This window comes from Epinephelus fuscoguttatus, linkage group LG12 (genome assembly GCF_011397635.1).
Source record: "Epinephelus fuscoguttatus linkage group LG12, E.fuscoguttatus.final_Chr_v1".
Taxonomy (NCBI): Eukaryota; Metazoa; Chordata; class Actinopteri; order Perciformes; family Serranidae; genus Epinephelus; species Epinephelus fuscoguttatus.
This window is the reverse complement of record NC_064763.1, coordinates 9,710,606-9,725,449: the sequence shown is the minus strand read 5'-3', so window position 1 is coordinate 9,725,449 and position 14,844 is coordinate 9,710,606. Positions and strand designations below refer to the sequence as shown.

At 40.7% G+C, this 14,844-nt stretch overlaps 1 protein-coding gene across 3 annotated transcripts in view; it reads left to right on the top strand.

Annotated features, from left to right (window-relative positions):
• Window positions 1-14,844, top strand: part of LOC125897747 (roundabout homolog 1-like) — a 133,527-nt gene that overhangs the window by 82,777 nt on the left and 35,906 nt on the right. For all 3 annotated transcript variants that reach the window (XM_049591084.1, XM_049591086.1, XM_049591085.1), the window contains one exon: window positions 12,806-12,963. In XM_049591084.1, the coding sequence (XP_049447041.1) occupies window positions 12,806-12,963 (158 nt within the window). The remainder of the gene's footprint in view (window positions 1-12,805; window positions 12,964-14,844) is intronic.

Here is a 14,844-nt window from a genome sequence, read left to right as displayed (position 1 = left end):
TGTCATGCCTAAGCTAATCAGAGGCACAAAAGGGTGGGTCATGCCTTCGCCCTATTAGGGGAAAAAAATGCATCCTGGAGACACCTATTGTAGCAGGAATTACGACAGTAGCGTTTTGGAGTATTTTGCCAGGTGTTTTATGTGTCTTTCTGTCTGTCTGTGGAGAGATTTTGTCACTACAAATAGCGTCACATCCATGCAAGATGCAGTCAGGAAAATTGGGGGAAATGGGGTGTAGTTGAGATCACGATGAAGGCAGACATCAAAGATGGGTGTGGTCCGAGCAAGGGCACTGGAAGTAGAGCGGTAGGAAGTTGCCCAGTTCACGCCCCTGACACACATTTGTTTTAAGTAGTAGATTGCTGTATCATGGCTGGTGTAATCCAATCGGCAGCCTCTGGGGCTGAAAAATTAAGCCAGTGTGGGAATGCCAGAAACTGCAGCTCCTCTAATGGCCACTTGAGGCTGGCTTTGAAAGCAAGTTATTCCCCGTAGACCCCCCTGTTAAAATGTCCAACTTTACAGCAGAAAAATATGTTTACAGCCTGGTACATTTTGGTCTCTGTAGCTAATTTCAACATTCATGACAACTGTACGGGGGTTGAATTTTTATAAAACTCATCTGTTTACATTTTATTGAACGGGCACTGTGTAGGAATTTCTCCCATCTAGTGTTGAGATCGTATATTGCATTCAAACAGATAGCGCACTCTAGCACCTCACTGTTTCAAACGTGTATTGCAACAACGGTAGCTGCTGTGTACCAAAAAGCTATGATAACATTGATGAAACCATGTCATCCGATACTTTATGGAGTATTCATTCAGGCTCCTACACAGACACACGTGAAGCGAGTTGACAAACCCCCTCCTCACCATGCTGGCTGTGTTTACAATGTAGGACTGTTGGGCCAGGTGTAAATCAAAACAAACCAATCACGTCTTGTCTTTTGACAACTGACAAGTGGCTCAACCTCACACACCTCATCCCTCTCCTCCCAACACTGCGTCGCTAATAGCTGATAGCGAACATCATCGCTAACAGCACTAACAGCTGTTAGCTGCTGTTAGCTGTGATTCTCCTTTAGCAGCTCTCTCCACCTGGGAAAGGCTACCCCAATGTTGACCCTCGTTTTTTGAAATTGCCGGTCACATTGCCTTTTTGCCTTTTTTTCAAATGCACAGGCACCTGTGACTAATCTGCTTGCTGCTGCTTTTCGTCACTCTACCTGCAGGCAGAAACCGGAAACTGACAAGTGAAAACGCGAAAGGCGATTCTGTATTTCTCAAGTATGTCCCTGTACATACCAGTATTTTCAAGATGGCGCACATACATGATGAGACACTGCTCGCAATGTATATGTAAATGAGAATTTCGGAGTTTACGGACATACTTAGATACGCTGATGGAGGTAAATACACATGTGCTAGGACACACTTTTGACTGCAAAATTTGTATCTCTCAATGAACAACTGAAATTGTTTCACATAGTGCCTTTAAGGCTTAAAGTTACTCATATGTAAGAGCGGGGCCACTTGTGTAACAGGCTGTCTGCAAGGCATTGCTGCAGTCTGTGAGTTTGATCCAGCCCTCGCTCCCCCACAGCTCAACCCTCTCGTCCAAGTGTGGTCACTTCTGGCACCAAAAAACAAAATGTTGACGGCCAAAATGCTGAACTTGAGGCTTAGAATGGGAGTCTGCAAACCAATGGGTGAAGTCACTGTAGTTTAGTCCATTATTTTATACAGTCTATCGTGTGATTCCATCGCAATATGGTCTCTAGTTTAAAGTTTGTGGCAGGTGCTTAAAATTAAGGGCATGCCTGATGAGTTTAGTCATACAACATACAGTTAACCACCTGAGGTGGTTATATGAATTTATGGTGATGGGTTAACGAGCTCATGGTCTACAAAGTGTAGGCTACTTACAAAATAACAGGTGGCAAGAGCAGACACCACCCACACATATAAACATTTTATTTAGACTTCAGAAAGATTTAATCATACAAGGCTTGCATCATTACAACACACTCAGTCCTTGCAAATATAAGACTGCATAGAAAATACAAAGGTTGGCATCTTGATCCCACTAGTGAACTTTATTTTGCTAACATGTTTCAGAGAACTGTGTCCTTCCTCATGTATTGTGTGCCCTGAGGGAGGAGACGCGTACCCAAATGCATTTGCACTGATTGAACGAACCAAGCTTGTGATTTACTCTCTGTTGATTTATTTTGCTTAATAGAAGCTTTGTTTAATGAAATGGTGAAGCCTGGGCAATTAATTAAACAGTGTAGTTAAAAGTGATTAGCTCAGTTGATGCCAAGAAATAGTAAAAAGGAACAATATTTAGAGTAACTATTTTCAATTTATTTTTCATTTTATTGCAGACTAATCCTATTTAAGGAGAGGGGACTACATTTAACAAGTAGAACCCCTGTGGGTTTTACTCCCACACTCCCGTGACAGGACAGTTAAAACTAAAAATGGCAATAGTCCATGTAGTGTGGAAGCCTGTCATTGTTTCAGAAATGGGAAGTAATCAATATTTGAAATGCTACAGCCCTATTTATTACATATCAAGCAAATCATTGTAGCAATAACTGGGTTATACACTTACAGTAATACACTTGCATAAACCCCTACAGATATAGAGGGCTTTACAAACCAGTGAGGTTGTGCCTGCAGCCCAGGGGCACAAACACTTGATGTTAGGATAGCTTGTGTTAAAATACTGTTTTTGCAAGTTTCAAAAGGGTAACTTTAAAACTTAGTACTGTAAACATTGTAAATTGGTTAATTGTTATTTGTTATGAAATGATTCTTGTGATTCTTTCTGGTTTCTAGAGAGATTTGAAATGGATTTGTGAGCTTTGCAGAAGTAATCTTAAGCTAAGATTGATATGGTGGTTGACATTTAGAAGCCTTTTCAAATCTTAGCACAATCTGATTTGATCCCTTTACCATTTACTGTAGACAGAGTGGTCATTACTCACAGTGGCGTCATACTGGGCGCCTTTACAGAAAACGATGACAGTGTCTAATCATGGTAATTAAACATTTTATACCACAACACTATTAGTATAGCCTTACGCAACAGTACCAGTATGGTCTTGCTGTTTGCCTGCTTTAAAATGACTCTTTGAGCAGGTGTGTCCAGTGTACTGAAATATTTGGTCTGAATGTCAAATCTTCAGTGGCAGAGGGGTCTCGCTTTATGTTGTCTGTTCCTGAGTAAATGAGCATAAGTTATGTGTGGGAAAGTTTTCAATATAAACTCTGTGTATCTCAAAAACAAAAGAGCATGTGTGTGTGTGTCTGTTTCTCTGAACATGTGTAACAACTTGTCAGCCTGTATTTCTTTTCAACCTCTCACACAGCCTTAAGTTGAAACAATTCTCTACAGCTCATAAACATGTCCGCAGCACTGGTACCTAAATCTTAAAACCAAACACTGTGACTCAATCCAAATACACTCCTTGCCCTTACCACTTAGTCCTTGCTCCTCCGTTTTGCATGTTCAAGCTTGGAGGTGTGGTGTCCCAATTCTTGTTCAGATAGTGGGTTAGAGTAATGTGTTAAGGCCCAGACACACCAAACAGACATCAAAAAACTAGTGGCAACTAAGACTGACTGTTGGATTATCTCACATTGCCTGTGTCTCAGCCAAAAAGTTGTACCTGAACACACCACAAAGACTACAGCCAACTGGCACGTACATTTTGCGCCTTCATCAGAGAAGGCAACTCTCCACACCAGCAGGAAGCAGCAGTTTGTATTTGTCATTATCCTTATCCTGTTAGGGGTCGCTGTTAGGGGTCACAGGGGGGCTTGAGCCTATCCCAGCTGACATTGGGTCCAGGTGGGGTACAACTTCAACAGTCGCCAGACTATCGCACAAGGTATTTTTTCTAAAGAGCTTAATGGCTAAAAACTTAATCTTTCATAATGTAATAAGTTTGTATTGATCTCAAGAATTCTTGACTTTAGCCATTTGTTTACTTTCCTCACTTCTATTTCTTGTTAACGGTGTGGATCATACTGCCAAAACAAGGGCTACAGATGCTTACCAACAGCCTGACGTTGACCAATGGCTGACCATCAGCTTGCTGCTTCAGGGTCGCTAGGGCCACGTGGCCATCCAAACAGGATTTTCAGAGGTACACTCCAAAGTGTTATGAGAAATTACCGGCAAGATAGCTGCACAAGCAATAAAGAAAACCTAAAAATGTATTTTCTTCATCAACAAATATACATAAAAATTACATTAATGGTGTTGAATATTGTTTAAATGTATTACAGTCGTCTTCTTTATAGCAGGCTTAACAAAAAAAATCACTAGGAGCGTGCTGATGTGTCAGTAGCTAACAAGCTAGCCAGCTAATGTTACATTGTTATTGCTGGTCTGTGCATGACAGTCCCACATTTTGACCTATTTTCATGTCATATCCCCGCTTTGATGACTTATGACGTCCAGAATTTAACTAAAGTACAACGAAGGTGCTGCCCTTGTTAGCGCTCCTCCAATATCAGTACAGACTGGTAGGGTAGGAGCACAGGTTGCTAATGTTAGCCCACAGAGCACAGCTAGTGGCCTGGTGCTGAAGCAGTGTTCTTTTTTATTAGCTGACTTGTTGGACTGATTTATAGCTGGAAAGAAGTGTCTATGCTTCTCTGTCTCCATCAGATAAATAGCAGATGTCCTTTTGATAATACCATTATTGCCAAAGTCATGTCTGTTTATGTAAACGCCATTGACGACTACTGATGATGTGTCAGGATCTTGAAGGGTTGCTCAGCTTCATATGGAAAAATTTCAACTACAACCCCTGGTAACTGATCCAAGAGACAAAGGGGCACTGAAAAACAAGGGGTAGGGGTAGAAATAAGAAATGCGATGGGGCTTATGTCTGCACACCTGCATTTATCTTTCTGATTTCATTCTTAAAGGATTCAATACATGACATTGGTGTTGTTTTACACTGCACCAGCATTTGCTCCAGTGCACCACCATCTACTTGTCTACTCATTGTAGAAATCTGATCTTCATCCTGAGAACTGATGTAGTGTTGGGCTATTGTCACAAGATAAGTAAGAGAACTCCAAACGTTATAGGCAACAACAGGAACTGTGAACCTTTTGCACTTTTGTGTGATTGACAAGTCACCTAACCCCATCAGAGCTGTTTCACCCAGCTCTTCTGCCACTCCACTAATTATCCTAATCTGCTTCATGTCCGTCTGTCTCTCTGTATCTGCCCTCTCCTTATTCTCAGCAGCGCTTTTTCCTCTTTCCTTTTCTCCCGTCTTGCTTCTTACTGAGGGATAGGATGAGTGGAAGAGATTAATACGGAGGTTACACAATCCTTTTAGCTGGTTTTAATGTCTGCCCCTCACGAGTGATATGTTCCGCACGTACATCAACAGGATTAGAGTGTCAGAACATCCGCGAACTGATGAACCGGCGCATCTATCCCTCCACACACACTCACACGGCATCATTGTACACATAAACCCCCCATCCTAATGCAGTGCCTCTTAATAGGTTGCATGTATGTCCATTTCGCAAACCATCGTTTCTTCTGACTTTGCTCTGCCGTGTGCATTATTGTGTTTTTTTAATAGTGCAAAACAGTATAACTTAACAGAAAAACAAAGCCATAATAATGCAAAAACATGGGACAAATTATCTCACGAGTGGCTGCGGTAAATTTGTATATTCAATTTGTATTGTGAGCATGTGTAGCAAGATTATCTCTGCCCATATGCCAATGTGTGCAAGGGTTAAAGAAGAGAGGAAATGGGTAGTGACAAAATGTTGATTGTCACAGGATAGAATGAGACAAGAAATTCTGAAATTCAAAAAATAAAGTAAATGTGATACGAATCCAGATAGCGCAGGTCAACTTTGGGTCAGCATTCCTAGCACGTCTTACATAAAGTTGAAGCTAATGCCACAGCCCGAGAGAGCTTAACACGGGGGAAGGCTCTTTGAGTCTAAGAGAGGAAGAGAACAAGAGGAAAAGTTAAAGTGTAAAATTTGGCCCAACAAATATTATAACTAGGGGCTTTATCCCAGTAAGTGAGCCCCTACGTTGAGTTAATTGGCTCTCCAAACATAAGATAGATTTATGCCCCTGCATGCAAAAGAACCTGTTTGCCCTGGGACTTTTGTGAGTAATGATTTCAGTGAAGAAAATGAAATTCAAATAGGGGTGCTTGGGGAGGACAGGCAAGGATTTTTTGTTTGCTTTATAAGCAGTGTGCGGTGTCTTTTGGATGCTAGTGTGTGTTCCACAAATCTCGTGTGCCATAGTTATGAGACTGAGCTAATGCATGTATTGTAATTTGTATGTGAACAACCTTCTTATTTTATTGGATTTGCTTGGTTGCAGTTCATATTATGCTATTGGCTTTGGTATGCGCTTGCAAAGGGGTACAGGGCCCACTGGACCTCCCGTGCGAGTGCCTGTCTGTCTCTTTTTTCGATCTGTCCGGCCAGCTACAGTCCATGAGCTGCACATATTGGTTTTTCTTTGGAGCAGCTGTTTCTCCTGCAGCTTTCTGTCTCTCCAGACTACAGCTTTGTAAGAGCAAGGAGGAGAAGACGAGTAGGAGGTGGTGGAGGCGGAGAAGGGAGGGGGGGTTGGATAAAAGTATAGAGGTAGGGGGTACAGAGAGGTCAGGAGATAGATTGTGAGAAAAGTCAAGGATATCATATCTGCTGGGGTTTGATAATAACTGTATTTTTAAGGCTGGCTTAAGGTATTTATTAAATTTATTTATTTTCAAGTCAGCGCTCTGGGGTATTTCAGTCAAAGGCTGGTTTGTATTTAAGCTGAAACGAATGTTTTTAAGCACTGGGAAACATTAAGACTTCAGGACAGTGTCATAGATGCCAATACTTATTTTTACTTATTACTACTTAGTCTTGGAATAATGTGTTTTAGTGTGGTCTCGGTTCAGCATGCCACAGAACAGAGAAGGAACCATAATTCCAGCCTCTGCCTTTTTTTCCATTTTAGTATTTACATATCATTGACTTGGTTTGATGAAATCTAGGAAAAATAGTCACGCTGTACCTACAGCATAAAGAATAACAATATATATGGAAGGGCAGTCATTTTTAGAGATAAAGTTGATGCTCTGCCTTTTGTCTTTTTAATTTTTGTTACTTCATTTTCCAGAGAGCATTTTATTGAACTTTTCATTCTCCACTCATTATTGAGCCTTTTAGAGGAGGCCAGTGTGTATGAGATATTTGAATAAGTAAGTGATTATATCAAGCATGCATTTATTAATAATGCATGGGCTTCCAGTGGATTAAGACTTTATGGTATTTAATGAATGCTTTCAAATAATGCTCCAACAGAGTGTCCGTTAAATGACTTTCAGTCATTCTGTTTAAGTCTTATAGTAGCTTAAATACCAAACAGACAGTAATTTAGCTTTTCAAATGTGGGGAGGGGGTCACAACACTTTATCATATCACCGAAAGGCTCTGGTAACATGTGATAGGCATTATTATTGTATTATTTTTTGCATTTTATTCCATTGTAGTGGAATTCTGTTTGGTTTAAAGGAATAGTTTCACATTTTGGGAATCCCTGGATTTTTGTCGTCGCTGCAAGGTTGCTAAGCAACCAGCGGAGACTTGAGGAAGTCACTGCTCCCAGCCAAGAAATAATCCAGCTCTTGTTTGATATCAGACAAAATTGTCAACGCGTTACACTCTGTGTCCATCTTCATTCTAACAGTGCATCCACTCAAAGTGATTTATGTTGGGGAGGGGGACTGAATTTTCCCTTAACAATCATGAGAGACCAACCTACACTAATGGTAATCATACCAACATACTTGTTTTGCTGAGGTTTTATGAGTGGGGCATAGCAAAGTAAAAACTATGATGAGGGCGATATTGAGACATATCGACTTAGAACAACTTCGAGCAGTGTGTATCTTGTCTGCAGCAATTGCCATTGTTGTTACTCCTCATTGGTTGTGGGGTACTGCTTGACGAAGTTTGACAACAGGTTGACAACAGCGATGATACCACCCATGGTGTTGACTGGCTAATCTTTGGTCCCCTAGCGGCTTTCATTGGTCAGTCTTCATTTCAGCCATCAAACAGCTGTTCCATTTCATGATGCCAGACCAATTATTAAATTTCGAGGAGGGGCAGATTCCAAGCTCTGGACTCAGGAAAATCCAGCACATAACCCCCCATTAAAATGACAACTTGTCATTTTTATGCCTTGATTTTTGTACAGATAAAACAAACACAACATAACCTGTTAATAAGTGCGCTTTAGAGGAGCTGGGAGATGGATTCGCACCCCTTTTGGAGTCGGTTTAGCTGTTCCTCCTGTTTCCAGTCTGAAAGCTAAGCTAAGTGGCTGTAAGTTCCAGTCATGAGAGTGGTATCAGTTTGAACTATTGTTGAACTATTCCTTCAGTGTCAAAATGTAAAACCATACAAACCTTTCCTGACAAAAGAGAATACATTTTGGAAATTGAGGACTGTTGTGTTGAATCTAAATCTAAATCTACTATTGAGAAGGTGAAGGGTCCTTCCATTTAATTCTCTCACAAAGAACGCTGTATTTATTATTTAGTTGGCAGGTAATTATGCTTATCAAGCTCAGACCCTGCTGATTGTAAAAATGTGGCTCCATTCTTAACATTTAATTCTTGGAGCCAGCAGTGACTTACATGCCATGGCATGTTCCCCTCTTTCATCTGTGTCAAGCTTTTTGTTGTTATATGACGTTTCTGATCAATCATAAAACAAATGAAAATATAAAACACATCAAACTAATGATGTGGAAATGCCAAAGTCTTCAACGTTTTTCTTCATAAAAACCTAAAATCTGTCAGCAGTCTCTAAACAGGCATTTGGATAAGCTGATTGCTAATTGTATTCCTCTACTTTAATATGAGTTGGAAGCAGAAGCATGCACAGCTGTTGTGCTGCTTTTGGCAAAGCTATAACTGATATTAAACTGTCAGTGCCTTGCAGTAATGTTGATGTTGACTTTGGGACGTGCAGTTGATTGCTGTACGAAAACAGTTGTACAGCTGGATGTGCAGTATATATCAAAGCACTTTGAATACAAAATGGAGAAACAAGAGGGGGCTAGTTTTAACTGTGGTGACAAAAAGGTGCCTCTGGCTGTCTCATGCAGTGATGCAGTGTGATGAGGTTACTGTGTGTGTCCCATGTCTGTGGGGTTAGATTGTGTTCCTTTTTTGGTCCAGTTGGACTCTGCAGAGAGGCTGCAGTAGGCCTTTCAAGCTATGGCTCAGGCTCCAGAGGACTAACAACAAGTCAGACACTGTCAGATCAGGGGTAGTGAGGCCAACGGCAGATGCTTTGAAGTGGGCTATGAGATTCTCATCTGGAGGGATCAGATGGAGGGCGAAAATAAGACAGTGAGAGGTGCAAAACTCCAGCTTAACAGGCAAGCTGGGTTGGCTTCAGAAGCTGTCGAGGTGGGTTTCACTGTTAGAAGTGGGAGTCTGCTATGAATGGCTTCAAAAAGCTGTGAAATTCATGTGGGTGCAACGTGTGAAATAAACAAGTATGATTTGAGAATAACAAGAAAGACATGATAGCGTGCAAAGCCTTAAAGGAGCAGTGTGTAGGATTAAGTGGCATCGTCTCCCATGTGCCAAGTGCGAACTTCCAGTTAAGATTCATTCATTGTTCATTGTTTAGGAGGTGTTTACCATGAGCCTAATTATCCGCAAAGGTCTCTTCCTCTCCAAAACAAATGGATCAGGTGATTAAAACTGGTTAAAACACCAAATAAAGCAGTTTGACATTACAAATCAGTGTTTCTCTGACACGGCTTGGGTCATCATAGATGGGCCGCTACCCCAGCACCTGCTAATGTGTGCTTGCAATTTATTTCTGATAATTTAAGATCACTGATAACTTACTGTAAGGTGGTGCAGTGGTTAGCACTGTCGCCTCATAGCAAGATGGTTCCTACACACACCGGACCTTTTAAAATGCAGATGAAAGAGTGAAAGAAAAGATGGGAAAGATACAAGTGAAGTAAAAGATTTAGTTAAAGTTTTTGAAGTACACAAGAGCAATATTAATCACTCTGCAATCAAAGCATGCTGAGGTTTAAAAAAAGCCTTTGTTTTTATAGGACATGTAAGAAAGAGGGTTTAATTTGCAGTGATTGTCCTTTGCATAATTCTTCAAACACCCTCTAAAATCAAGCAGTCATTGCAGGATGTCCACATTTTATTAATCAGCGTACAACATTTAATATGAGCATCTACTGAACCTGGTTTTGCAAATGCCACTGACTCAAGCTATTTATGATTTGACAGTGGAGTAAGCAGCATCACTCCTAGAGAGCAGCTTGTCAGGATATGTTGACTAATAAGCAAACATTATATGAATTGTTCAGAGCTATTAGAGGACAATAAAAAGGTTTCAAGAATGTTGACAAACCATAGACAACAGTCTAAGCATAGTTTAGGTTGTGAGATTTGTGTATGCTTGCATGATTTTTACTTGGGCATGCATAATTTCTTATTATATCTTAATAAGCAGATACATTTCCCCTTCTGAGAATATAAACAGTCAGTTTCACAAACACATGTTCCGGATTATTTGCGTGCTTACCCGGCATAATAGTATAACGCGCAAACGAGCCAACTTTTCCTTGTTCACATACACACAAAAACATGCACACTTATGAGAACATTCTTCACTAACCTTCATAAGCTTTGCTGCTTTTAACCCTTATCTCCCCTTGCCTTACGTCTTACACTAACTCCAGCACTATCACTGAAAATAAATCTTTAACAAAGGGCTTTGAGGAAACAGTCCAGGCTTTCAAAATCCTATGGAGACATTTGGACCTCACACGATAGTAAAAACAGATGTGTAACCTGATTGCTATTGGGCTTATGAGATAGCATCAGTCAATCAATCAACATGCACACACACACACACACTCACACACATACTGTACGCACAATCGTGATGGTCTCACTTTCTTCCTGTCTGTCGTAACCTCAACCATGTTTTTGTGTCCCGCGAGGAATGCCTTTTATCATGTGACATGGTGGTGTTGGCGGCGGCAGGGAGGAAGGGGGTGGGGGGGTCGTTGGACAGCTGTTTCCCATCAGCACTTCAGTCAACTGTAGTCATCCAGTTGCAACCCCGTTCAGAGGATCAGAGGGGGCAGAGCAGCAGAGCGGAGCTCAAAGAAGTGCGGGGGCCAAAATGCCTCCAATTAGAAGGTCATCCCAATTTGTTCTCCCATATCCACTGGTGGCCATCAGGCATCTCAGGCCCGCTTGTCCAGCGTTATGTACAAATCCGTAGCCAGAGGTGAACGAGTTGCCGCCATCTGGGAGTCATTATGCCTTTTCCTCATTGTTTCCTGTCTTTTCACCCCAACCCAACTCTACTGAGTTCTGCTCTCTCTACGTTGGCTCGGCTCCCTTGGCTTGTTCAGGTTCTAAGCCCCCCCTGTAATTTAAAACTGGGAATGCTTAGCAGCAGTCACTCATGCACAGGCGTCTACATTAGCACATGCTGTTCACCTCATCAGGAGCAGAATTTTTCTCAGCGGTGTAGAACAAAAGGTTGTTTTCATTTTTACAACGTACTCCTTTCTTTTTTATACACCCCAATTTCACTTTCTGTCTTGCAAAGACTTGAGAGCTCTGGCAGTATTCTAGTAGATTTTTTTTGACACATTTAAGATTTTAGAATCCCTTGCCGCTCCTCCTCATGCTGTTTAGAGCTTGAGGCTGTACAGTGGAGAGCTTTTATACACAGTCCATGGTTGAGACAGGAATGAGCTGCCTGTGGCCACCAGGAATCACACTCTTCTGCAGGGCTTCTTGGAGTGGATGCGAGTTTGCTTTGTCTCCAGTTCAACTTCTGGCTGGCGAGTCTTTTTTTTTTTTTTTTTTCTGTACGCAGGCTATTCGTTGTGGAAAGATGATAAATTGCTGTGGTAGCTTTTCCGCTGCCTGCCACTGGAGCCGTCTGGATCTCACCTTTCTGCATTGCTCTGTAGCCGTGTATCCTCTCGTCTTTCTGTCAGCCATTAAGACAACTAGCTTCCTCAGCAACTTGTCTCAATAGACCGTATCTCCTGTTCGAGTAAGGAAGTAATCACATGAGGAGTACTTGCAGCTATTACAGTGCTGATTTACATGAATTATATATCATGTATTAGACTTATAGATTAACACCAATTGAGTTTTTTGGAAAAGAGTTGGTGTGCTGCTCTTAAAGTATGTGCTAGCAAACAACCCTTTATAATGCTGCCTTCAATTGGAACTGGTATTTTTCGACATGGGGATGTCAAGAACACAATATCCTGCTGTTCAAGTGCTTTAATTCTTGAGGACGCTGTTGCTAGGTGACAGGATATAGTCAAATATGGCCTTGTTCCCCTTCCAGACGTGGTGATAATTTTGTGTTTTGTGCATTTCATTGCCACGCTAGGAACAAGAAGAACAGACAAGAGAGTAAATAAATAAAGAAATAAATAAATAAAAAAAAGCAATTTCCCTGGGCTCTGACATTGAAAAAAAACATTAGCATACAGTATGTCACAACATCTTTAAAAGTCCCTCTTGTGGAAGCTGTAAATACCACTTCAGTCAGCCACTGAAATGAACTCTTCTCTGTGACATGAATTAAATACAGCCCACTTAAAGGCATCAAAATATGACCAAATATTGTGATTTATCATTGTCAAATAGTCAGACATCATTAAATTCCACTCCTTTGACTGATCTGTTTTTCTGTGTGTTTTCCAGTTTTACGTGATGACTTCAGACAGAACCCAGTGGACGTTATGGTCGCAGTGGGTGAGCCGGCGGTGCTGGAGTGCCAACCGCCCCGTGGGCACCCTGAACCCACCATCTCCTGGAGGAAGGATGGTACCAACTTAGATGACAGAGATGAACGCATCACGGTAAAAAATGCAATTTTGACCTAAACCATGACAAACAAAAATTTAAATTTGTCATTATTCATGATCATGTTACAGTGCAACAGACATAAAGAGATACTAGATTACTACTTTTGATCTAATGGCTTATTGACACTTCTAGTTTGCTGCACAGCTTTTTGGGTGTAAATCTTTAGTATTTAGTTGCTGTTTTTGGAACTCTAAAGACCCATTCTTAGACACTGTTAGCTATTGTCTGATGTGAATAAATGCTGGTTTCCTCATCAAAAAGCCTGTGGATTTTTTCCATTGGGTTTTGGATTATTGCCGAAAATAATCTCTGTGGCAAACAAATGTCTATGATACTTACATGTTGTGTTCAGCAAGATAGTCTTAACAAATGAACACCACTTTCATGATTATTGAAGCCTAAATGCAGTCACCAGAACTACAAAGCAAATGTTGGGCTATAAACTAGCTACACTATGGTTGAATGACCTAATGTTACCAACATAACAAGACTGTAAAGCTGTTTGTTGTGGCTCAGTGTGATGACATTCTGTAGTCTCGTTTAGCCATTTGTTAGCAATCACCTTTTTTAAAGACACAGAAGTAGTTTCAAAATTCACGAATGAGGTATTCACTGATGTATTTTATGTCAAAGAACAAAACGTGAAAGTTTCTTCAGCTTGTGTTAACCACAGACGTTATTTCAGGCATCTAACCAAAAACCCATTCAAAAAACCTATTGGCTTTGAGATGAGGGAACTGTGAGTTCATCACTGAGCTTTAGGATTCATTCTTGAGGCATTGCATAGTTTGATTAGCATCTTTAGACAGGTCTAGAGAACATTTTAACTAATCTTTATAAACAGATAACTGCATGTAGATAAATTTAGAAAAGAAAACAGAAACAAAACAAAGAAAAAGCTTTGTCCTTGACGACAACTGATGGGTTCTGAGATTGCATTTCAGCACTGCATTCTGCCTCTTTTGCTTTTCACATTAACTGTTTACCTGCAAGCAACCAAAGTTGGCTCAAATGCAATTGGTCAATACTGTGCAGACTACAAACAGAAATCAGAACACTACAGATACCAAAATGTTGTACCACTGGCCACAGATTCTGCATACATATCAGATATCTGTCTCAAGAGCTTTCTAAATAACCAACTACCTCTCACCTGAGTCACTTTAAAGCATGGAAAAACAAGTTTGTTAAGTCAAGATCGCAAAAGAATTTTCTTGTGGTCATGAGAACGATAAATAACATCATCTATACCCGGGTCATCTCTGAGTTCCTGCACAGATTTGAAAATGCCTGGAGAAAACCCTGAACCCTAACCCGAAAAGATGAGAAAAAATGCTAAACATAATAAGAAAAAAAACAACCAGTGCATATATTTCAACAAGCTGGCACTAGTATGAGCTACATATGAGCTAATATGACACATTATGTTGTCATGTGGCGTACAGTACACAGCAAGGATTTTATTTTCATGTTTTGAATACACTGAACAAAAAGAGTGCTGCAGGAATGAGTCCTGAATGAGTCCTCTTGGTTAGATGCCTGAAATAAAGACTGTGGTTGACACAAGTTTGAGAGACTTCCACGTTTTGTTTAAAAAAAAAAAAAACATCAGTAAATACCCCCCTTCGTGTCTCAAAAGGCGCTGTCCCTAACAAGTGACTAATTGAGACTACAGAGTTTCATCACACTGAACATGGCTTTTCAGGCTCTTTGTGGTGGTGCTATTGAAGTCATGCGACTGTGATGTAGTTTGTTTCTAGCCTAACATCAGCTTTTTACATTTAGCGACTGCATTCACACACTTCTTTCTTTGCAAATTATCATCAGCATCATCCTTGCAGCACTCATTTTCAGTCACAGAAGCATCTGATTGG